This window comes from Gobio gobio (assembly GCF_949357685.1).
Source record: "Gobio gobio genome assembly, chromosome: 7".
Lineage (NCBI taxonomy): Eukaryota > Metazoa > Chordata > Actinopteri > Cypriniformes > Gobionidae > Gobio > Gobio gobio.
This window is the reverse complement of record NC_137103.1, coordinates 653,100-679,525: the sequence shown is the minus strand read 5'-3', so window position 1 is coordinate 679,525 and position 26,426 is coordinate 653,100. Positions and strand designations below refer to the sequence as shown.

General features: G+C 42.0%; 1 protein-coding gene across 4 annotated transcripts in view; it reads right to left on the bottom strand.

The window, feature by feature from the left end:
- ranbp2 (RAN binding protein 2) overlaps window positions 1-26,426 on the bottom strand; it is a 62,268-nt gene that overhangs the window by 6,739 nt on the left and 29,103 nt on the right. The window contains exons 12-24 of one of the 4 annotated variants that reach the window (XM_079822302.1): window positions 21,566-21,727; window positions 21,349-21,486; window positions 21,106-21,237; window positions 19,319-19,513; window positions 19,149-19,232; window positions 18,848-18,989; window positions 16,719-16,813; window positions 12,046-16,615; window positions 11,498-11,575; window positions 7,603-7,779; window positions 7,269-7,346; window positions 5,106-5,278; window positions 4,913-5,027 (exon numbers count right to left, since the gene is read on the bottom strand). In XM_079822302.1, coding sequence (XP_079678428.1) covers window positions 4,913-5,027; window positions 5,106-5,278; window positions 7,269-7,346; window positions 7,603-7,779; window positions 11,498-11,575; window positions 12,046-16,615; window positions 16,719-16,813; window positions 18,848-18,989; window positions 19,149-19,232; window positions 19,319-19,513; window positions 21,106-21,237; window positions 21,349-21,486; window positions 21,566-21,727 — 6,139 coding nt within the window. Of the gene's footprint in view, window positions 1-4,906; window positions 5,028-5,105; window positions 5,279-7,268; window positions 7,347-7,602; window positions 7,780-11,497; window positions 11,576-12,045; window positions 16,616-16,718; window positions 16,814-18,847; window positions 18,990-19,148; window positions 19,233-19,318; window positions 19,514-21,105; window positions 21,238-21,348; window positions 21,487-21,565; window positions 21,728-26,426 lie in introns of all 4 variants that reach the window. The other 3 variants (XM_079822301.1, XM_079822303.1, XM_079822304.1) reach the window with 3 other exon arrangements.

Genomic DNA, 26,426 nt, shown 5'->3' with positions numbered 1-26,426 from the left:
ATTTTTTATGGACATATTTCATATACTATAGTGCTCTAGGCATGAACCAGAAGCGTGTATGCGCGCATATTTCATCACGTCTTATTAAAATGAAATGTATGCACTGATTACACTGATACAACCGCCTATGTCTGATCACGCGCTGACACGATGGATTATACTGCTACACAGAAGATAATGATGTAAATTAATAAATAAACTTACAATTCAAAGAAGAATTGGCCAAAAAGTAACTGCTTTATTCTTTCTGTGTTAAACTGATGTGTGTCATTCGTTCAGAGAGGGCTCTTAAATATATTGCAAATATCCGCGTCTCTCCCTTGTTTTGGCAGTTTGTTGTTATATAAGGTTAGATTTTTAAAATGCTTAAGGTGCCCTCAACTCAACTTTTAATATTCAGGTGTCTGTAAGTATGACTCTGAGCGTGTTGCAGGTCTGTGTTTTATTGGTTGTTGTCTCTCCACAGCATCATTTTGTGGGGCTTTGTAAACCAGTATTAACTCTAGTGTGGAATTTTTCTACAATATTCACTCGTCATGACAGTAAAACAGGGTATTCTTGTCAATCTCCTGCAGTATTTCCTCCCTCAATCAGTAGAAAATGTGATTAACACCCGGTCATGCATAGGGGAAAAAAAATACCGTCATATACCGTGAAACCGATATAGTTTAGAAAAATACCGTGATATACATTTTTGGTCATACCGCCCAGCACTATTATAGAGGAGTGACTGTTACAGATGATGGTGTATTATAGAGGAGTGACTGTTACAGATGACGGTGTATTATAGAGGAGTGACTGTTACAGATGATGGTGTATTATAGAGGAGTGACTGTTACAGATGATGGTGTATTATAGAGGAGTGACTGTTACAGATGATGGTGTATTATAGAGGAGTGACTGTCACAGATGATGGTGTATTATAGAGGAGTGACTGTTACAGATGACGGTGTATTATAGAGGAGTGACTGTTACAGATGATGGTGTATTATAGAGGAGTGACTGTTACAGATGACGGTGTATTATAGAGGAGTGACTGTTACAGATGACGGTGTATTATAGAGGAGTGACTGTTACAGATGATGGTGTATTATAGAGGAGTGACTGTTACAGATGATGGTGTATTATAGAGGAGTGACTGTTACAGATGATGGTGTATTATAGAGGAGTGACTGTTACAGATGATGGTGTATTATAGAGGAGTGACTGTTACAGATGACGGTGTATTATAGAGGAGTGACTGTTACAGATGATGGTGTATTATAGAGGAGTGACTGTTACAGATGATGGTGTATTATAGAGGAGTGACTGTTACAGATGATGGTGTATTATAGAGGAGTGACTGTTACAGATGATGGTGTATTATAGAGGAGTGACTGTTACAGATGATGGTGTATTATAGAGGAGTGACTGTTACAGATGATGGTGTATTATAGAGGAGTGACTGTTACAGATGATGGTGTATTATAGAGGAGTGACTGTTACAGATGATGGTGTATTATAGAGGAGTGACTGTTACAGATGATGGTGTATTATAGAGGAGTGACTGTTACAGATGACGGTGTATTATAGAGGAGTGACTGTTACAGATGACGGTGTATTATAGAGTAGTGCTGGGCGGTATACCGGTTCATACCGAATACCGGTATTTATTTATTTCATGATATGAATTTTGATGATACCGCAATACCGGTATATGTCGCTTAAACAACGTTCGGAACGTGGCGCAGCGCGTCATTGTTTGAGAGGGGACCCATTTCATTGATGCACTGTAGTAAGAGCAGCAATCAGAGCACTGTATCCTCTCATTCATTATTCCTCATGTTATCACTTTATTTGAAGGAGTGAATGAAAACGTGCGTGAAGCCAGACAGCAATGTGTGTACATCGGCTGTACACTCGTTATTGCGGTGCAATGGGATAGAATGAGTGCACTCAATAACGTCCACTAGGGTTTCGGACACCACTACAAAGCGCTGTCCCATCAAATAATGCCCTATTTGAGGTTATGGGGGCGATTTCGGATTCAACCCTTGATTACAGTAGACAATTCAAACTACACGCGGCGCGCGAGAGAGAAGGCGGTTTCTGCGCGGAGCGCCGTGATGAGATTAACAGCGTTCTCCGCATGGATCATATAGCACAGATCTAGACCGGAGCGATCGCGTTTACATTTTTTATGGACATATTTCATATACTATAGTGCTCTAGGCATGAACCAGAAGCGTGTATGCGCGCATATTTCATCACGTCTTATTAAAATGAAATGTATGCACTGATTACACTGATACAACCGCCTATGTCTGATCACGCGCTGACACGATGGATTATACTGCTACACAGAAGATAATGATGTAAATTAATAAATAAACTTACAATTCAAAGAAGAATTGGCCAAAAAGTAACTGCTTTATTCTTTCTGTGTTAAACTGATGTGTGTCATTCGTTCAGAGAGGGCTCTTAAATATATTGCAAATATCCGCGTCTCTCCCTTGTTTTGGCAGTTTGTTGTTATATAAGGTTAGATTTTTAAAATGCTTAAGGTGCCCTCAACTCAACTTTTAATATTCAGGTGTCTGTAAGTATGACTCTGAGCGTGTTGCAGGTCTGTGTTTTATTGGTTGTTGTCTCTCCACAGCATCATTTTGTGGGGCTTTGTAAACCAGTATTAACTCTAGTGTGGAATTTTTCTACAATATTCACTCGTCATGACAGTAAAACAGGGTATTCTTGTCAATCTCCTGCAGTATTTCCTCCCTCAATCAGTAGAAAATGTGATTAACACCCGGTCATGCATAGGGGAAAAAAAATACCGTCATATACCGTGAAACCGATATAGTTTAGAAAAATACCGTGATATACATTTTTGGTCATACCGCCCAGCACTATTATAGAGGAGTGACTGTTACAGATGATGGTGTATTATAGAGGAGTGACTGTTACAGATGACGGTGTATTATAGAGGAGTGACTGTTACAGATGATGGTGTATTATAGAGGAGTGACTGTTACAGATGATGGTGTATTATAGAGGAGTGACTGTTACAGATGATGGTGTATTATAGAGGAGTGACTGTCACAGATGATGGTGTATTATAGAGGAGTGACTGTTACAGATGACGGTGTATTATAGAGGAGTGACTGTTACAGATGATGGTGTATTATAGAGGAGTGACTGTTACAGATGACGGTGTATTATAGAGGAGTGACTGTTACAGATGACGGTGTATTATAGAGGAGTGACTGTTACAGATGACGGTGTATTATAGAGGAGTGACTGTTACAGATGATGGTGTATTATAGAGGAGTGACTGTTACAGATGATGGTGTATTATAGAGGAGTGACTGTTACAGATGATGGTGTATTATAGAGGAGTGACTGTTACAGATGATGGTGTATTATAGAGGAGTGACTGTTACAGATGATGGTGTATTATAGAGGAGTGACTGTTACAGATGATGGTGTATTATAGAGGAGTGACTGTTACAGATGATGGTGTATTATAGAAGAGTGACTGTTACAGATGATGGTGTATTATAGAGGAGTGACTGTTACAGATGACGGTGTATTATAGAGGAGTGACTGTTACAGATGATGGTGTATTATAGAGGAGTGACTGTTACAGATGATGGTGTATTATAGAGGAGTGACTGTTACAGATGACGGTGTATTATAGAGGAGTGACTGTTACAGATGACGGTGTATTATAGAGGAGTGACTGTTACAGATGATGGTGTATTATAGAGGAGTGACTGTTACAGATGATGGTGTATTATAAGAGGTGTATTATAGAGGAGTGACTGTTACAGATGATGGTGTATTATAGAGGAGTGACTGTTACAGATGACGGTGTATTATAGAGGAGTGACTGTTACAGATGATGGTGTATTATAGAGGAGTGACTGTTACAGATGATGGTGTATTATAGAGGAGTGACTGTTACAGATGATGGTGTATTATAGAGGAGTGACTGTTACAGATGATGGTGTATTATAGAAGAGTGACTGTTACAGATGATGGTGTATTATAGAGGAGTGACTGTTACAGATGATGGTGTATTATAGAGGAGTGACTGTTACAGATGATGGTGTATTATAGAGGAGTGACTGTTACAGATGACGGTGTATTATAGAGGAGTGACTGTTACAGATGACGGTGTATTATAGAGGAGTGACTGTTACAGATGACGGTGTATTATAGAGGAGTGACTGTTACAGATGACGGTGTATTATAGAGGAGTGACTGTTACAGATGATGGTGTATTATAGAGGAGTGACTGTTACAGATGATGGTGTATTATAGAGGAGTGACTGTTACAGATGATGGTGTATTATAGAGGAGTGACTGTTACAGATGATGGTGTATTATAGAGGAGTGACTGTTACAGATGATGGTGTATTATAGAGGAGTGACTGTTACAGATGATGGTGTATTATAGAAGAGTGACTGTTACAGATGATGGTGTATTATAGAGGAGTGACTGTTACAGATGATGGTGTATTATAGAGGAGTGACTGTTACAGATGATGGTGTATTATAGAGGAGTGACTGTTACAGATGATGGTGTATTATAGAGGAGTGACTGTTACAGATGATGGTGTATTATAGAGGAGTGACTGTTACAGATGATGGTGTATTATAGAGGAGTGACTGTTACAGATGATGGTGTATTATAGAGGAGTGACTGTTACAGATGATGGTGTATTATAGAGGAGTGACTGTTACAGATGATGGTGTATTATAGAGGAGTGACTGTTACAGATGATGGTGTATTATAGAGGAGTGACTGTTACAGATGATGGTGTATTATAGAGGAGTGACTGTTACAGATGATGGTGTATTATAGAGGAGTGACTGTTACAGATGATGGTGTATTATAGAGAAGAGCTCTAGATGGAGGACGCACCTGTACCTGTAGTGGAGCTGGAGTCCGCCTCGCTGCTCCTCTTTGTGGAGAGGTCAATGGGGCGGCTGCTGTCCGGTGGAGGCTCTTCTGCTGCTGCATCATGGGAAGGCTTCGGCTCCACCTGTGGGTCAAAACAAGACACGTGTCCAACCAGTGCTGCAAATCACGCCTCATCTCAGTGTTCAGAAAGTCCTCTGACCTGTGTGTGCTGTAGTTCCTGGAGCTCAGAGCTGAAGTCGTCCGGTCGATCGGCCTCGGCCTCGGAGTCGCTGCTGATGCCGCAGAGGAAGGTGGGCGGCAACAGCAGGCGTCTGGCTCTCTGCTCCTCGGCTGCAGTCGGCTTCTTCTCCCACACTAGTGTGCACTCAGAGTCTGCAAACACACACTCTTTCAGTGCTGATACTACACACCGATATGCCATGACACGAGCTACTTACAGGTTCCACAACCACACTTTGGAATTAGTTTGTGTAAGTGTTAAGGAATGATCTTTTTCCGATGCATTTGTTGAGGATTTTTATGATCAAGTACAAGCAAATATTTGTTGCAGCCTTGAGTAGTTCAACTTGTTTTATAGATTTCTGTCTGAAAATAGGAATGCTTGAATATGGATTTATAAACAAATCCAATAAAAGAATGCATTTACAGACCAGCATCAGTCAAAGGCTTGTTGAGGCCTATAAAAGAGCCGGTGGTGAGTCTCTACGTGAACAGACGTTCAGCAGGCCTGTACATCTGAACACACCTGTGTGTCTGAAAAACACAGCTTCATACACTATATTGCCTAAAGTGTTGTGCCGCCTGCCTTCACCTGCACATGAACTTTAATGCCATCCCATTGTTAATCCGTAGGGTTTAGGAGTGTGTTTATGGGGATTCTTCTTGAAGCGCATTTGTGATGTTGGACGAGAAGGCCAGGCTCTCAGAACACCTTTGAGATGATTTAGAGCGGAGACTATCGGGTTGAGGTCAGGACTCCAGTTCCTCCACACCAAACTCCTCATCCATGTCTTTATGGAGACGCTTTGTGCACTGGTCAGTCATGCTGGGACAGGAAGGGGCCGTCCCCAAACTGGGCCCACAAAGTTGGGAGCATGAAATTGTCCAAAATGTCTTGGTGAAGCATTAAGAGTTCCTTTCACTGGAACTAAGGGGCCAAGCCCAACCCCTGAAACACTCCCTTTTTTTTACGTTTGCATTGCACTTGGTGATGTAAGGCTTGGATGAGCTGCTCGGCCATGGAAACCCATTCCATGAAGCTCTACACACTGTTCTTGAGCTCATCTGAAGGCCACAGAAGTTTGGAGGTCTGGAGCTCTTGACTCTGCAGAAAGTTGGCCACTTCTGTGACCCTCAGCATGCGCTGACCCCGCTCTGTGACCCTCAGCATGCGCTGACCCTGCTCTGTGGCTGAGTTGCTGTTGTTTCCAATCGCTTCCACTTTTTTATAATCCCACTAACAGTTGAGCGTGGAATATTTAATAGTGAGGAAATGTCCCGAATGGACTTATTGCACAGGTGTCCACCGATCACGGCCCCACGCTTGAGTTCTCTGAGCTCCTGAGAGCGGCCCATTCTCTCACTAATGTGTGTAGAAGCGAACACACACACACACACACACACTCCTGAGAGCGGCCCATTCTCTCACTAATGTGTGTAGAAGCGAACACACACACACACACACACACTCCTGAGAGCGGCCCATTCTCTCACTAATGTGTGTAGAAGCGAACACACACACACACACACACACACACTCCTGAGAGCGGCCCATTCTCTCACTAATGTGTGTAGAAGCGAACACACACACACACTCCTGAGAGCGGCCCATTCTCTCACTAATGTGTGTAGAAGCGAACACACACACACACTCCTGAGAGCGGCCCATTCTCTCACTAATGTGTGTAGAAGCGAACACACACACACACTGCTGAGAGCGGCCCATTCTCTCACTAATGTGTGTAGAAGCGAACACACACACACTCCTGAGAGCGGCCCATTCTCTCACTAATGTGTGTAGAAGCGAACACACACACACACACACACACTCCTGAGAGCGGCCCATTCTCTCACTAATGTGTGTAGAAGCGAACACACACACACACGCTCCTGAGAGCGGCCCATTCTCTCACTAATGTGTGTAGAAGCGAACACACACACACACACACTCCTGAGAGCGGCCCATTCTCTCACTAATGTGTGTAGAAGCGTCTGCAGGCCTTGAGCTTGAGTTATACACCTGTGGCCATGAAGGGGTTGAGCACCTGAACTCAGGGATGTAGAGGGGTATCCTAATACTTTTGGCAATATAGTGACCATTACATTCACTATTATACTAGTCTCAATAATGCATGTCACCTACCATGATCCGACGGCCCATCAGCTCCGTCCAGATACAGCTTTCCCTTCAGATTTCTCACTGCGGTTTCAAAATCTTCATCTGTGCAACAGAGAACAAACTCAAATGAAGCATGATTTAACCCAACGGTCGAGGCTCAGGCACCTGCATACTGATCTGACCACAACCATTCCTCACAGCCGGTCTCAGAGTTAGAAGCAGCTCTGAGAAACAAACCTGGTGGTTCTGGACAGATCTGTACTCAGAGCATCTGCTGCTTTATTACTGGAGTCTGGACATTTGCTTTACTGTTACAGGTGACAGGAATCAGACTATATTTAAACAGTTTATATCGTACCATCATTGTCATCGTCGCTGACGTATCCGGGGACATTTTTGTAACAGAAGAATGAAGGAGGAAGCATCAGTCGGGCAGCCAGTTCTGCTTGCTCTCTTGTTGGCTTGCGCTCAAATACGATCTCAAGGTCTTCATCGCACACGTCCGGAGTGCTCTTCTGTTCTGACTGAGGCGAGACTGAGCAAAAACAAACACAGACTAATTTCAACTAATGCAACAACAGATGTGAAATGAATAGTTCAACACAAATTTTGGAACAACATGACTGAAGCTTTCAGAAGCAAACCAAGTCTTTTACAAATTTGAAACAAAACCAGTAGCGTCTCATCTAGCATCTGCGGTGACGACACATTTCACACCGAACATTAAATTAATAATAAAGACACACACATGCAAACACTCATGCTCCTGATCAGACAGTGAGTTTTTGAATCAAGGTATCAACACCCACTGCTGCCATTTAAAGATGTAACAGAAGTAGCATCAGATCTTCCATATTGTGATGTGCATCAAATTTTAACAGATTATCAGAAAAATAAAAAATGTAGGGCGGTGCTTGGTTCCATTCATTGCTTGTTGATTGGATGTTGAGATATTGGCGTGGCTCACAATTGTATGCAGATGAGCGTGAGCTTGCAGGGCGGGGTTTAAGAGCACTAAATGACCTGCATACACCACCAGAGCAAAGACTGGCGCTTCACTGGAAGATACAGTTATGGCATTGCCATTCAATTCCCAGTGAATGCATAAACTGATCAAATGTATAACTTGAATGCAATGCATGTTATTATCTGAAAGGTAAAGAGTGTATATTAGGCATAACTCTTTAGCTTGACTATAATGGGGGAAACGTGGTGATCCATTCATTGATAGTGGGAACATACGAGGCACGTAAACTACAGCATGAGAATGAGGTAGGAAGCAACAACAGCTAAACGGGTTTAGTGAAATAATCTCACTCTGCATAGCATGCAGATCCACACACCGATTTGTTAGCAGGTTAAAAGACTCACAACAACCAACTAGTAAACTTAAACTGAAAGTGTGCTTCAGTTGTCTGCTTGCCCTTACGTCTCACGTTCAGAGCTAGAACATTTGGGCTGTACATATTCTCCCATCTGCGCATGTGCTTGGAATTGAGTGTGCGAACTAGTGGGTTCACAAGGTACAAGTCTGAAGGAAGCAGCATTTGTACCGAACTTCATTTTGAATGTGAGTGTATTCAGCAGGGTTAGAGCACTCAACAGTGCACAAAGAGCAAGCTGGAAACTGAAGCACACCCCAGGATAACTGTACGGGACAGGCCTTCTGTCCTGCTCTGCTCAAACATCTCACTGCCAGTCCGCTTCAATCCACTGAAATCCAAAGTTACTCTTCACTGCCAAAATTACACAATAGGTATTTGCATTATTCCTCTGTTAAATACAGAGAGATGTGGCATAACTGTCCGGTTTAAGTAAGCTCAGTGTTGATTCAAACTCTTACATTTCACTTTCTTCTAGAGCTGCTGTATAGCCAAAACAAAATATTCTTAAATCTCAAGAATCGATCTTTTAGTCCGCGCCATTTTCAGTTGATGAATGAACAGAACATTGGGGCATGCCTACCATTCTATAAATAACCAAATATCTTGATTTTCTGCAAACCATTTTCATCGTAATGATCGGCAGGGCTAATAATAATAATAATAATGTCTTATAGCCAGGGGCGGGGCCAGAGGGGTTCTCTTTCAAGTCTTGCGCTTAGACAAATCCACACAAAAATTGTCAACATGACCATCTTGAGTATCCTAGCAAACTAATATTTCTGCTGTCTGGTGTTGTTTGATTAACATTAAAAACAAAGGCCATCACTCACTGCTCTAGATTCAATGGCTTTTGTAACTTCAATTTAATTTATACAGTAAAATATGCAATGTTATTTTACATCTGATTACTGATATTCAATTTCTGTACCTGAAAACTAATGTTAGATCTACCAGATAAACCTGAAAAGCACTGTTTATTTTGCTCTATTGTATTTATTTGTGCTGTTGCGTGTTAGATTATTTGTTCTTATTTCCTTTATTTTTATTTGACAGTAGTTATTTTTTTTCCTGAATATAGCACATACAAACTGAACCATGAGTAATTGGAACAGTTACACCCCTAGGAAATATGTACATAATAAATATGCCCCCGGTTTCACAGACAATGCTTAAGCTAGTCCTAGACTAAAATGCATGTTTGAGCTGTTTTAACTGAAAGAATCTTGCACTGACAAATCTTAAAATATGTCAGTGGCATTGTTTTGTCTCAAGATGCACACCAGTAATGTTTTTTTCTTGGACACGTTTATAAAAGTTACTTAAATGTCCTAATTGAACTAAGGACTAATCCTGGCTTAGTCTAAGCCCTGTCTGTGAAACCGGGCCATGTTGTATTACAGGCCCCCAGTAATTATTATAGAAATAAGTTTATTCAACAAAGGGAACCTCTTTTGCTACACATTTTTGATGGTTCAAATTCATACTCTACATGTTTTACCATTTATGAACTCTCATGTATGTGCCCTATACCATCACCATTCACATCTATGCAACCAATAAATAAATTACTACTAGAATACAAAAAAAAAAAAATCATGGATCTAGTCACTTAATTTTGCTGTCAAAAATGCCCCAGATTTATGCATTTAAATTTAAAAAGAACAACCACTTCTACAGCTTCTCAAGATAGAGCATTAAAAGTTTTTTTCTATCTTGTTTACAACTATATACAACTATGATGGAAAAACATCTTGCTTGCATTGCATTTACCACAGGCCATTTGCTGTTGAGTAATTTGTTATTTCATATCACATTTCAAGTTACTCATTTTGAATTCCTTTTCACTCATTATAATAGTTTTGTTATCAATGATATACAGTATTATTACCTCCAGTGTAGGGCTATTTATACTGGTTCACTGTTTACATGTATTTTAATGTGCCACCCCTCTCCGAGTCTGTGCCCCAGCCTGGCCCCCCCACCAAAAATTGTCTAGACCCGCCCCTGCTTATAGCTTTTACTGATGAAGTTTCTTCATTCAAAAGTATTTTAATGCAAATTCTAAATTTTAAGTTATGAGAAACGTTTTGATGTCATAATTATGCATTCCTAACTCATGATTTTTGTGTCTTCTATACAGAGTCTGATCTCTGTAGTCCGTCAGAAAATTGTGCCACATCTGTTGTAGTGTAAATTCTATTAATAAACATTAATGATTACAAAATAAAGCAATGGTTCTCATAACCTGAGAGTACCACCAGTCCTGCATATTTTGTATGTCTCCCTCACCTTTCACACCTGATTCACCTCATGAGCTCATTGGCAGAAACTGCAAGACCTGAAATGGGTGTGTCAGATATAGGGAGACATACAAAATATGCAAGGCTGGTGGTACTCCAGGACAGGAGAGAATGAATGCAGCCCTATCATTTATCTTGTGGTTAAGACAGTTAAGAGCAACCACATCATAGAGAAATCTCCACAGGTATATTAGTCCTTGTGTGAAGACGGCCTGACAACAAAAAAAGTCTAAGCAGCCGTCTACAATGTTGGGAAACGTCTGCTACACGTACAACATATAGCCGAGACAAAATCCCGGGTGCCACATTTCAAGATGGGGAAGTAACTTTACAAGACACTCACTGCTGAATACTTTAAGGACTTTGAAGCCAATGGTCCACTTTAATTGTAAATTCTACTAATGTTTCAAACAAACAACTAAAGGTTAGCCAACTTCAGATCATGCAAACGTTTTGATTGAGGCAAATAATGTTTAAGTTATCACATCATTCAGCCAAGGTCAGGTCTCCCGGCTCATGCCAGTCAGTGAGAACTCTATATGCCACAGTAAACAGTGACACGAAATACCTTGGGCTTCAAACTGGGTGGCTGATGTGCAGCTCCAAAATGCCAATGGATTATTTTTGAAAAGCCTAAAATCCAAACCTAAAAAAAATAGTTACGTGTTAAAGGTTTGTGTTATTCTTGTGAAGGACTTGAATTTCTCTGGGTGGAAGGTGAAAATCAGTCTCTATACGACAGAAACATGAGCTTAATGACATCAGCTGTAAAGGAGACATTTCAGAGGCAACAGATTACAAGGACATTGTTTCTTCCTTCAGAAAACATACAACAATGAACAGTGCACAATAAAACCATGTAAATAAACCATGAAACCGAACAACTAGAATCTAAACCTGGGATGCGTTTAACTCCAACCTTGATTAAACACTTAAACAAGCTAATCGTTATCTTTAGGACTACTTGATAAATTGCAGGCAGGTGTGTTTGGAGCAGGGCTGGAACTAAAACTACAGGACGGAAAGCCTCTGAGAACAGAGTTAGACATCCCTGATGTAAACTCAGAGGTCTAAACATATTTATTCATAAACTATGGACCACAGAATATAGCTTACTTGTTGTTGGGACGCTGAAAGGATTTCCAACGGATGGCTGACTGGCCACTGCCTGTTCAGAGGTTTTCAGTCTTGAGGCACTCGTTTCCTCATCTTTTGAACTGGGAATTAGAACAGGAGATTTCTCTTTTGATGACAAAGGACTCCCAAAGATCTTCTGCACAGAGTCTGACCCAAAGACAAACTTTGGAGGAGAGACCACAGTCTTGGTGATTTGAGCGCCAAGCTCTTCCCCAGGCGTCCCATCTCGTTTAGGACTGCCTTCAACCTCAGGAAGTGCAGTACATTCTTTTGTGGTTTCCTCAAGAACAGCAACTGCAGCTTTACCACAAAGCACCTCTTGGGTGAAGGAAGGTACTCTTGTGGAAAGCGGGGTGAGAAGTATGTCTTTTTCCTGGGCAGTCTTTGCCTCTTCGAAGACTTCTTTGAAAGTACTTGCAGTTTCCTGCAGTTTAAATCGTACAGCCAACTGTTCAACCTTGCCCTGCCCTTCAGCAAAATCGAAGGCACTCCAGATCCATGCTTTCTCGGCTCCTTTCATGGGCTCAAGTTTCATATTTGAATCAATCCAGTGATTTGCACACAGTTTGAGGACCTGGTCCCGCCTCATCACAAGTCTGACACGTTTTGTTTCGTGGTTTTGTAGTATTTTAAGGTCTCCTATACCTCGTTCCTTCCACTGACTAAGTTCTTTATCATAGCGGTATAGTTTGGCCCTGTGACTGAAAAGTACTTGCTCGTTCTCCTCCCCTGTTGAGATCTCGACAAGATCAGGCAATGGCACAACAGGCTCAAAGTACTGACCATCTCGCTCTTCCTCTTGCGATGTTTCTTGTTCATCATCTGTGCCAACAGAAGCCTGGCTCTGGTTTAGCTTAGATGGAGACTTAGAGGGACTGAGAATAGGCTGAAAACTGAAATTAAAGCCTGTGGACGATTCGCCAAAACGGAACAAACTTTTTGCTACCCGATCAGGCTGCGAAGGGGTATTGCACACAGAAGAATTAGCATAGTTCTCGAGCGCGTCCTCTTGCAAATCATAATTATCCCATTCTAAAGCAGTTGCGGTGCTTTCAGAGTCGAGCTTGACTATGACTGAAGAGGTACTGTTACCTGCAACGCTATTTTCATCATCCTTGCTTTGGTAAGTCAAGAATGATTTGAGGTCTTTAAGACCAGATTTCATTTCTTCAGCTTTCTGTATAAGTTGGGCCGTTCTGCCAGTATTCACAAGCTTGTGAGGGGTCTGTAAAGGAATATCCAATAGCAGCCGCTGAAACTCTTCGAATTTTAGCTTGAACTCTTCTGCAAGCTCTGGTGTTTTGAATTTTGCCGCTAGCTGTTCTAATCTGGCATCTCCATCTGAAAAGTCATTGGCCATCCACATCCAGGCTCGGTCTGACCCAGAGAGGGGCTTCAAGTTCATTGTGGTTGTGATCCAATGATTAGCACATACCTTCAACACCTGCTCTCTCCTCATAAGGACTCGAAGTCTCCCATTCTTACTATTTTTGAGCAGTTTAAGGTTGCCAACTCCTCTTTCTTTCCATTGGCTTGTTTCCGTATCAAATCTGAAGAGTTTGACACGCTGTGAATACAAGCTTTTCTCATCTTCTTCCCCTGTAACAAGGTCAACCTTCTCAGGCATCTGAACAACTGGCTCAAACTGAATATCGTCTTCCTCCTCTGTTTTGTACATGTCATCATCTTGATTGGCAGATGTGTCTGCTTTGGAGCTGGAATTAATTCCTCTAAAAAGCTGCTGACCGGCCCCTACAAAGCCTTTGAAAGTGGGATCCTCCTGGCCGAACTGAAAACTACCTTGTGTGGACTTTGCCAAGTCTGCAAAACCTAAAGAGTCAGGCTTACCGGTAATGAGGGGATTATTATCGTGACTGTCAGTGTCTACTGGCTCATCTGAGGAACTTGGGATTGCATCTTTTTCCTTTTCTCTGTGAAGTTCAGCAATATCCTCCTGGCCAGACTGAAAATTACCTTGTGAAGACTTTGCGAAGTCTGTAAAACTAAAAGAGTCAGGCCTGTTGGTAATGAGGGTATTAATATTGTGACGACCAGTGTCTACGGGCTCATCTGAGGAACTTGGGATTGCCTCTTTTTCCTTCTCTCTGTGAAGTTCAGCAATATTTTTAAGGAGGTCAGATGCAGATCCATTTTGTGACTGTCCATCTGATGCTTTTGCCTCAGATTCTGTAATGCCAAACTTGAAACCACCAGCAGGCACTGGCATGGAGAATGAAAAGTTTGAAGTGGTTGATGGCTTATCAGCCGGAGTTGTAGAGGACTCAAATTTAAAACCCTCTGAGGACACTTCATCCTTACTTGTACCAAACTGAAAAGCAGGACCTGGATTGAAATTGGCTTTAAATCCTGTGGCAGTGGGTTGCTTGCTAGAACTACCAAAACTGAAGGTAAAAGAGGAACTTGACGGTGCAGCAGATGTCTTGCCTTTCATATTTGGGTTTGCTGCCTGACATGAGACACACTGGCTAGCTGCACCTTCATTTCTTACCAGGCAAGTGTCACAATCCCACTGTCCCTCTTTTTTACCAAACTTGGCAGCTAACCCAGTAGTGCAGGGGGCTTTGCAAGAAACACATTCAGTTGCTGAAGCATCATTCCTAACTAAGCAGGAGTCACAGTCCCATTGACCCTCTTTCTTGACAAATTTAGAGCCAAAACCAGAGCCAAAGGGTAATGCTGGAACTGCTGACACTTTTGCATGCTGTGGTGCATCGGCCTGAACAGTTTTCTTATCAGCCTGAGCTGCAAGGCCAACAGATGTTACTGCAGCTTCATTTGATCCAAATGGAAAAGAAACTGGTTTTTGAGACCCAAATGCTAATCCCTTTGAGCTGACATCAGTGCTGACGGCAATCTTATCAGAATCTCCAGTAAGTCCAAAAGAAAATTTAGCAGGAGGAGCGACAGTTGCAGAGCCTTTGAGTTCCTTTACAGGTTTGTTCTTTGCTGTAGAAGGAGCTGCACTGTTGCAGGCGACACATACTGTAGATGTGGAAGAGTTTCTTACACAGCACACATCACAGTCCCATTCACCATCCTTCTTGGAAAACATTGTTTTAAGATCCATGCCTTTAGATGAAACCTGAGGCTTTGGAGTTTCACATTTCTTTTCCAACTGTTGGACTTGTGGGCACTTTACAGGTTTGTTCTTTGCTGTAGAAGGAGCTGCACTGTTGCAGGCGACACATACTGTAGATGTGGAAGAGTTTCTTACACAGCACACATCACAGTCCCATTCACCATCCTTCTTGGAAAACATTGTTTTAAGATCCATGTCTTTAGATGAAACCTGAGGCTTTGGAGTTTCACATTTCTTTTCCAACTTTTGGCCTTGTGGGGACTCTCGAATGAATTTTTGAGCCTCCTCAAATTTGACTTTAAACAGTGCAGCCTCATCAGCCGTTTTAAAACGAATGGCCAACTGCTCAGTCCTCGGCAATTCATCTGCATAGTCCATAGCATACCACACCCAGGACTTGTCAGATCCAGCATTTGGTTTGAGAACCATATCTGCAGTGATATAGTGATTAGCACAGATTTTGAGAACCTGTTCCCTCCTCATCAACAGACGAACTTTCCCAGATGTTCTGTGTTTTAGAATTTTGATACTTCCAATGCCCCTCTCTTTCCATTCTTTAGACTCAGAGTCAAACCGGAAGAGTTTAGCTCTCCTGCAGAACATCTCCTCTTCCTCCTCCTCACCCGTTTTCACATCAACCTTATCAGGAAGAGGCACAATGGGCTCAAAATGAGGTCCGTCCTCTTCCTCTTCCACATGGGTGCTATCATTATCACTTTCCCCGCTTTTCTCTTCCCGAGCCTCTGGATTTCCTGAAACTGGTTTGGTTCCACTTGCAAAGCTAAATCTTTGGTCAGAGTTGCCAAAAATATTCATTTTGTTCTGAGCACCATCAGTGAACGAAAATCCTGTATCACTTTTATTCCCAAAAGTAAAGACTCCACTCTGGCTAGGCGGCTGGTCTTGGGTCGGGTGTTTCGGTTCTGATGGTCCTTCCACTTTGGGGGGAATATCTGACGTCAGAAGTCCCAAGAGGCTTTCACTATTTTTCATCTGATTAGAAGAAAAGGTGAAATCACCATCATTGGACTTGAAATTGGAGTTGAACTTGAATGCAGTTGTTGCCGATGTTGATGGGGCAAAGGAAACGCCCCCAAAGTTTGGAACCTTAGGAGGTTCACCTGTGGAACTCATCTTGGGGTCAACAGCCTTGCTTTCACTGCTCCTGGATGGCTGCGTGGATGTAATGGCACTTGGCTTGGTGAAATAGCCAGGCTCTGGCAATGTTGGATTGACTGTAGGTTGAGGAAAATTGTGACCATAATACTCTTCACTGTATGGGGAGAGTAAGGATGTAGCTGGGGACTCAAACCGGATGGGAGCACCAAAGACCTGCTCTTGAGGATATATGCATGCAGGAGTTGACTGAAGAGGTGGTGTGTGTGTTGATTGTTGGTAGGCATACATATGCTGCTGTGGAGGAAAACGATTCATCCCGTATACTGGGCCCTGCAGAGGTAAAGAAAAAGTATTTTGATTTTGATTCTGTGTCTTTTCTTGTTTACTATAAAAGGTAGAATATATTGCATTAACATGAAAATCACTCCACTACCTTTGTTGGTGTAACATTTGCAGCAGGGCGTAGAAGATACTGTGAATTATATGCTGGAGACTGGTTGTAGTACGCAGAGGGACCTGTAGTGGAAACTGAGACAAATAAATGGAATGGGTTTTAAGCACGTCTTAACTATTGTATACACAAGTGGTTCTCATTTTTTTTGGTGATGCCCCCTTTTAGAAGTAGAAGAAAAAAAAACATCTGAGGTACACTCATAAATTAACAATGAAATAATGGTTTACATTATTTAAACCTGACAGTTACAAATTAACCAAAAGTTTTTGTTGAAAAACTGCTGCACTTAATGCAACTGTGCATTTTCTTCCAGCATTATATATTTCTGTTATATTCTGGTGAATTTAACTGAGTGAAAGTTCTGTAACTAGGCCTACATAATTGCTCTTTGTGTTATGTCCTTTTTGTGTTTATTCTGGCACCAATATCTTAGAGCGTGAGATTGGCATGGGCTGTCTTTGCCATTACATTATCTGTACCTTACGTCAGACTTGGTCACAGGCTTTGTAACCCTCAGAGTTTGCCCACATCTACCATTTGACAGAGTAGATGTTATCCTAGGCCAGTGGTTCTCAAACCTGTCCAGGGGACCCCCTACCAGTGATTAGTTACCCCTATTGTGATATTAGTGATATTATTACGCCTTACGCAGATGATTGTAACATGATGCCAGAGAAGGCTGAGGTTATGGAACCCTGCAAGGTAGATTCTGTACCTGAACTAAAGCCTGTTTCAGGAGTGGTTGGGAACAAATGGCTACCGCTCAGAGCACAGACCCTTTTTTAGCAAACTGTATTTAGTCTGTTGCAAACCTCAAACAAAAACCTCACGATAAGGGTAAGTACTGTCGGGAAGGGGAAGTTTTAATGCAGAGATGGAGACCCATTCCCCATTCTTCCCTCAATGAAGTTAATCAAATCGTTCTAGTTCAACAGTATAGAGGGCCTGAAAATCGCTCTTGAACATGTATTCTCAGGACACTTAGGAGTAACTAAAACATTCAAATGGGTGTCCCACTACCTTTTCCTGGCCAGGGCTAAAATCAGCCATGTCTGCCGCTCGTGTGCATCTTGTGAAATAGCTGCCAAACCAAACTAAAAACTTCCAGTTGCTCCCTTACGGCATATCCCTATAATGCGAGAACCTTTTGAGCGCCTGTTATTGGACTGCATGGGTCCTCTGCCGAAGTCAAAATCTAGTCACGACTACATGGTCGATAATGAGTACTTCTACACGTTTCCCCGACGCAATTCCTTTGCTTCGCCGATTTCTGGGAATGGCGGGTTACTACAGAGGTTTTTGCAAAACCTTTTCCTCTGCAGTTGCTCCTCTCACAGACCTCTTAAGCACAACAAGAGTGTTTAGGCGGAGCAGTGACTGATTGAGCATTTCAGGCTGTTAAAGACCTGTTGAGTAGTGCCCCTGTGTTTGCTGCACCTAACTTCAAACTGCCATTGAAACTGCAGGTGGATGCAAGCCTCAAAGTGCCAGCTATCCTATAACAGTTGAAAAGGAAGCTTTGGCTTTATTATGGGCTCTACAACATTGAGGTTTACCTTGGGAGTAGTGGTCTACCTGTAATTGTGTATACAGAACATAAATCATAATAATGCTTGTGTGCCCTGTGTTGTGCTCGGTTTCTCTCACTCACTCTCTCAGGTTAATTACCATCAGCCTGAGACTGGGCAGAGGTGTATATAAGGAGCACTCAGAAGAACCTATGCTGAGGAACACTTCTCCCCAGCCTTAGACTTAGTCTGTGTGTGTATGAGAACCAGTGCTCATCTTGGAGTTAGGAGTGGGACCTACACTCACTAGCTGCGTGCCAGCTACGGTTGTCTAGTTTGTTTGCCAGTTTATCCATGGGAGGATAATTAAGTTGTATCATTCTAGTATTGATTTCTGTGGGTAACTAAAAGGTATTGCAAACCAGGTATTGAATACATTTTCTGTTGGTATTTAAAAAGGTATTGCATCACTTCTTGTTACCTATATTAAATAGTGCTGGTTATCTGGGAAAGGTAGGGTGAGAGTGCCACTTTGAGAACCACTGGTATACACTAACAGAGACTGCAGATTAGAGGGATAAAGCAACTCATTGAACTGACCAGTAAGAGGAACACCATGGAATGCCTGCGCTCCAGGAAATGCTTCCTGAAGTCCTTCTGCAGGATAATTCTCTCGATACATCCTATATGAGGATGCTGTCGCATCAGAGGAATTATTATGCCGCAGGTCATGAACCTCATTCTGTGTGGGACAGAAAACAAAACAGGATATTAAGAACACTAAAATCATAAACGTTTTGAGATCCAATTTCACCAAGAGCTGACCACACATCACATCTGTGGCAAAGCAAAAGCAAAAACATTGACTGATTCTGCTACAAGCGGTGGATGTGCGACTGACCTTCAAGGACTCGATCTGCTGGCACAACATCTGCAGGAGGGACTTCTGGTCCTCGACCCAGTGAGGAGGCGTTTTGGGCGAGAACTGGAGGAGGAAACAACAGTCAGGAACCGTAACGCTCTGTAAACATCAAGCACAGGATCTGCAGAAACACCAGTGCCATAACATACCACAGATCGTTTGGATGGAGACGTGACACTTTTCGATGGGGACGGAGTGGAGAATTTCACATGTGCTGCTGTGGGCTGACCGGGGCTGGACGTTAGCGGATAGTCCACCTGATGTTCATTCTGCTCGCCATCATCTGCAAGCTGCTGGTTGACCTCATTCAGCAAATCCATCACATCCTCCATTGATACAGGTAACTTAAAACACAAAGAGACAGAATTTACTAGTTCATTCAAAACTCCCATTTACTCACCCTCACATCAGTCCAACCCATGTGCACTTCTCTCTCCTACACAAATGAAGACACTTTGGACACTTTGCTGCATACATACTGAGCAAAGACTGACATCAAATATTATTAAAACTAAGTTTAATTACAATAACATTATGTTACAGCCTTATTCCAAAATATATTAAATTCATTATTTTCCACAAAATTCTACAAACAAAATACCCCATGAAGACAAAGTGAAGGAAGTTTGTTTGGAATCTTTGCAAATGTATTAAAAATCACGTACAAGTATTCAGTCTTTGCCATGACACTCATTGAGCTCCGGTTTCCACTGATCATCCTTGAACTGTTTCTACAACTGGAGTCCACCTGTGGTAAATTCAGTTGATTGGACATGATTTGGAAAGACACACACCTGTCTATATAAGGTCCCACAGTTTACAGTGCATGAGCTCAAACCAAGCCATGAAGTTCAAGGAATCGTCTGTAGACTCAGAGACAGGATTGTATTGTGGCTCAGATCTGAGGAAGGGTACAGAAACATTTCTGCAGCTGAAGGTCCCGATGAGCTCAGTGGCCTCCATCATCCGCACATGAGGAAGTTTGGGAGCACCAGGACTCTTCCTAGAGCTGAGCGATCGGGGAGAAGGGCCTTAGTCAAGGAGGTCAAGAGCCCGATGGACACTCTGACAGAGCTCCAGCGTTTCTCTGTGGAGAGAGGAGAACCTTCCAGAAGAACAAACATCTCTGCAACTCTCCACCAATCAGGCCTGCGTGGGGTCGTGGCCAGACACAATTCTCTGGTCTGATGAAACACAGACAAACTCTTTGGGCTGAATGGAGGAACCCAGGCTCCGCTCATCCCCTGGCCAATCCCATCCCTACAGTGATCATGGTGGGGCAGCTCATGCTGTGGGATGTGTTTCAGGAACTGGGACACTAGTCAAGATCAGGGAAAGATGAATCCTTGATGAAGACCTGCTCCAGAGCGCTCTGTCCTGTTGGGAGATGAACCTTCTCCCCAGTCCCAACGACCCGAAGCACAGCCAAGAGAACACAGGAGTGGCTACGGAACTACTCTGGGAATGTCCTTGAGTGGCCCAGCCAGAGCCCAGACCTGAACCCGATTGAGCATCTCTGGAGATCTGAACATGGCCGATGCTCCCCATCCAACCTGATGGAGCCTGAGAGGTCCTTAGAATACTTATGTACGTGATTTTTTTTTTTCGTTTCTAATTTTTTATATATTTGCAAAGTTTTCAATCAAACTTCTTTCACGTTGTCATTATGGGGTATTGTTAGTAGAATTTCAAGGAAAATAGTCAATTTAATCCATTTTGGAATAAGGCTGGAAAAAGGGAAGCGCTGTGAATACTTTCTGGATGCACTGTATTTCCTACAATGGCCACTTGTAAATGCATTGGTTTAAAGCAGGTTTCCTCAGATCTGACCCTGGATAGCCACTGCCCTACTGAGATTAGCTCAAACCCAGCCTGTAGCTTTCTAGTAATCCTAACCCTAACCCAGCACAGGCATCATCAGAGATGTTTAACATACCTTGTCCATGTCCTCTGGACTGGCCTGATAAATCTTTGTCAGGTATTTCCTGAACTGCAGGAGGAAGTTGGTGCACCTGCCCTGCGTCTCCTCCAGCCCGTTTTCTGCCTCCTCCGACAGCCTCTGATAGATCTGACCATCAACACACCATCCACAAACTCATCAGGTGAGGTCATTCATACCGATATTAATCACTTCTGAAGCTGAACGAGTGTGACTGTCGTCCAGTGAAAGCGCTGTTACCTTAGCAAGATGCCAGTTAGACGCAATGCTGTTGAGCTTCTCCAGGTTTGCGATGGCCTCATCGGTGTTGCCCTCGATGTCAAGCAGTGTGGCAAAGCTTATGGCTGCCTCTTCCTCATATACTCGCACTTGAGAAGACTGAAGACAAAGAGACCATACAGCAATATGAAACAGAAGCAGGAAGTCATCAATCATCCAAAAGGAAGAGTACACATACCTGTATGTCTTTACTGCGAAAGTGCATGAACATCGGCTCCAGAGGTTCAGGGATGCTGCGCTTGTTTCGGATTTTCTCAAGCAAGGGAAGCACAGCTTTCCAGTAGTGCACACTGCGGCCTGCATACTCCTTCTGGTCATAGTAAGAGTTGACCCGTTCACCCTGTCAAACACAAGGGTCGAGGGTCAGGACACACCTGCTCAGTCTGTACTAGTACTCTCATACTAATGAAGTCATCATCACTATGAACGAAGTATGGGAATCAGGTGCTGATCAAACATATGAAAACGGTCTAATTTATTCCCTCGACTGACTGTGAGAGCTGCTTCTTAATGTTTACAGCCGTAATATCTGAGAAACTAAGTGCATTTTATTACTGAGAGAGAGCATAATTGGCATAATCAGAGGCATATTTACACATGCATGAAGTCAGGTAAGAACAGAGGTGCCTTATGAAGTATTCAGAGTATGACAGTGAACTTGCTCTCCCGTCACTTCTTTAACACTCTCGAGTCAGCCGTCGCGCCGACGTGATAGGCTTGCTTTTTTCTTATCAGTGCCAAATCAGTTGTTTTTTATCATTCAGGCAAGTGTTATACATCATTATAATCTGTTAAGTTTCTATTTATTTTGTGTACAGTCACAATAAAAACAATGTTTTGCTTTTTGTAAAATAAAGAAAACAAACATGCGCGGTCTGCAGCCTCTCTCTCAAAGACATTCATTTAGATAGTCTTCAGAAAAGGACCTCATGTTTGTGAGACAAGTATTTACTAAGCTAGAGACATATGTCTAAAGAAACGCTGAAATGTCAGGTTTTAAACACTGTAAACCAAATCGGAAACAAATATTCTGTGTTTATGTAATCTGGTTATGTAACCTCGTTTAGTGAGGTCAAACATTAAATCTACTGTAGGATCTAGGAAAAATCTAATTGTGATTAAACCAGAAAATCGCAATATTAGTGAACAAAAACTATTTCTAAAACTAGGTCTTCTAAACATTAGATTGCTCACACCTAAGGCAGTTATTGTAAATGAAATGGTCACAGATAATAGTTTCGATGTACTTTGCCTTACTGAAACCTGGCTTAAGCCAAATGATTATTTCGATCTTAATGAGTCTACTCCACCAGGATACTGTTATAAGCATGAGCCCCGTCTGATTGGTCGTGGCGGCGGTGTTGCAACAATCTATAGAGATATTCTTAATGTTACCCAGAAAACAGGTCACAGGTTTAATTAATTTGAAGTACTAGTGCTAAATGTTACGCTCTTAGATGTAAGAAAGAAATCCGTATTATCTCTAGCCTTGGCTACTGTATATAGACCTCCAGGGCCCCATGCTGATTTCCTAAAAGAGTTTGCAGACTTTCTCTCAGATCTATTGGTCAACGTCGATAAAGCATTAATTGTTGGAGATTTTAACATACACGTAGATAACACAAATGATGCGTTAGGGGCTGCGTTTACAGATCTATTAAACTCCTTTGGGGTTAAGCAAAACGTCACTGGTCCCACTCATCGTCTTAATCAAACACTAGATTTAATTATATCACATGGAACCAACCCAACCGATATAGATATTATACCGCAAAGTGATGATGTCACTGACCATTACATGGTAACTTGCATACTGCGTACTGCCGAAATCTGTCATGTTGCGCCACGTTATCGACCAGGCAGAACAATCCTTCCAACCACTATAGATAGATTCTCAAATAGCTTACCTGATCTGTCTCAGCTGCTCAGTGAACCCAAACAAACAGATGAACTAGAGGAAATGACTAGCAGTATGAGCACCATTTTCTCTAGTACATTAGAAATTGTTGCACCAATTAGATTAAAAAAGGTTAGAGAGAAAACTAAAGCACCATGGTACAACAGTGCTACACATGTTGTCAAGAGAGAAACTCGTAACTTAGAGCGTAAATGGAAACAAACTAATTTAGAGGTCTTTAGAATCGCGTGGAAAGATAGTATGTCACATTATAAAAAGGCCCTAAAATCAGCCAGGGCTGAGCATCTCCGCAAACTAATAGAAAATAACCAAAATAATCCAAGGTTTTTATTTAACACCGTGGCTAGACTAACAAATAAACAAGCATCGCCTGAGCAAAATATTCCGTTACAGTTTAGTAGTAATGATTTTATGAATTTCTTCACTGAGAAAATAGAAAGCATCAGAAACAAAATTGTAAATGTACTAGGGCTGGGCGATATGGAGCAAAAAATATATCTCGATATATTTTGCTATATCTCGATATACGATATATATCTCGATATCTTTACAGGAAAAATAACCCCCCAAAAACTACTGCAAAAGCAAATATGCCAAATACCACAAAGTCTTTTTTTTTATTGAAGTGCAAAGAGGTAGGAAGTTCATGTAGGAACAAAGTAGGGATGCAACAATACAGTAAGTCCACAGTTCAATACATACCTCGGGTTTTTTTACCACGGTTTTCGGTTCGGTTCTGATGGCTAGTCGCATCAGATTTTTGCTATTCTATTCTTAGCCGAACATCAAGAGCTTAAGGAGGAAAAAATACTATTTTTTTATTTTACTTAAAAGACTTGAAAAACCTTACTTAAACTTAAAACTTTACTTTTAAAAAACCTTGTACACATTCCTAGTGTACTGTATAATATAAAAGAAATATATATTTATAAAGATTTACACTGGCAGCTCAGAGCTGTACAGCAGCATTTAAGTATGAAATTGAATGAATAAATGTAAAAATAAAACACTACATAGACTTCACTATAAAATATACATTGATTCTTATTAAAGCTACTGTGTTAAAGTTTTTCAGTCAAGAGCCGTGAGGGATTTTGTCTTTGTCTTTTGTTATTTTATTAACCACTAAAGGAATAGTTCACTAAAAAAATGAAAATTCTGTCATTGATTACTCGCGCTCAAGTTGTTTTAAACCTGAATAAAGTTCTTTCTTCTGTTGGACATAACATATATTTTGAAGAATATTGGAAACCAAACAGTTGCTGGTCCCCATTGTAGGAAGAAATAATATGAATGTCAATCGCTACCATCAGCTGTCTGTGTTCAACAGAAGAAATTAATACAGGTTTGGAACAACATTAGAGTGAGTAAATAATGACATCATTTTAGAGTGAACTGTCCCTTTAAGGACAAGCGGCAGTGTGTTCACTCGGCTGCCCTGCTGTCAATTTAAGACTTTCACGCATCTAATATACAGACACACGCCGATTTTACCTTCACTTTAGACATAACCGACTGTGTTTATGTTAACCTTGTGTGTATTTGACAGTATTAGCGCAGTAAGATTTAGTCCAGTAATCACTTGTTAGACAGGCTTTTAGTGCGCGCGCTCGGGAAAGCGCATGGTCCCCTACGCGCAAGGCTTTAAAATGCATGCAAATAATGAATTTTCATTCAAAAATAAAACAACTCAAATCAAGGGCATAGTAAGCAACCTTCTCCAGCAAGCAAGCCGCTCTCTCTCCATAGTGTACAGTCGCGGGAGTTCTTGTCTCGCAAAGTAATGCCGCCTAGGTAAACTGTATCTTGGATCAAGTGTTTGAGAACCAACTGTCGGCATTCATGGCAGTAGACATCTGTCTGCTGTTCGTCCGACGCCTTAAAACCGAAGTATCTCCATATAATAGAGCCAGTTGTTTTTAAGACGAGTTCTGTAGCCTCCGAGCTGGTTGCGGACGCCGCCATGACAACACGCGAGGGGAGGGGGAACAAAAGCAAGGAGGCAGGGGGGAGCGAGCGGGCGCGAGCACAGCACAGAGAAGACAAACAAGCAAAGTGGCGGAATCAGAATTAAATATAAACAATATATCGATATATACGATATGTCAAAATCCATATCGTGTTTAAAAAATATCTCGATATATTTTAAATATCGAGATATCGCCCACCCCTAAAATGTACAATCTTTAATGATGTCTTATGATTCAACCGCAATTATCGCCCCTCAAGAACTACTACACCGCTTTACAACTATAGGACAGGAAGAGCTAAATAAACTTATCATTGCATCTAAACCAACAACATGTTTATTAGATCCAATACCCACTAAACTACTGAAAGAGTTGTTACCTGTGTAGGTGTGTTGCCATTCGGGAAAGCGAACGGCTTTTGAAGCAGGTCGGCGGAGCGCGCATGTAAGTTTTGAACATATTCTTTAGTCCTGTTGCACGACTCTAGTAGTTTGATTGTCCTACTAATATTTTATTTCGTTGTGTGTGATTTTTAGCCTTGTATTACTGCCATAGCCAATTGCAATATTGCATTTGAATAAGATAATCTGACGTTGTTATTACCGAGACAGCTTTGCACTTAAGTTGCCTAGATCCGGGCATAAATTGGTTTTGATTTAAAGACATTCACGGCCTATCATCTGCGCGTTGAACTGCAATTATCAGAGGCAGCTGATCTCACTCAGCAACGATTAGGTTCTATTTAACGAACGTTCCATAGCTGGCGCGGAAGCGTCAGCGGAAGCGTTCAGCTTGCGTTTCAGCCTCCGCGTGTGAAGACCGACGCGGGTAAAGACATCTGTATTCGACTCTTCCTCTGCGCGACTCCTCCGAGGCAGGGACTCCGATAAGGCACCAAGTTATCTCCTTCTTCTCCCTTCATCTTTCTTTCCTTCCCCTTTCTAACCATGTGCGTCCACTCCATCCCCGTTATCTCGCAACCACGACCCACTATTACACGTAGACGTAGACGTCACCGTAACACTGCTAATCTACTTCCTGTTCCCTCCTCCTCTAATGCCTCTCCGTCTCTTTCTTTTTCTGTGGGGCTATGGAATTGTCAGTCAGCTGTCAATAAAGCTGACTTCATTCCTGCCTTTGCCACTCAATCC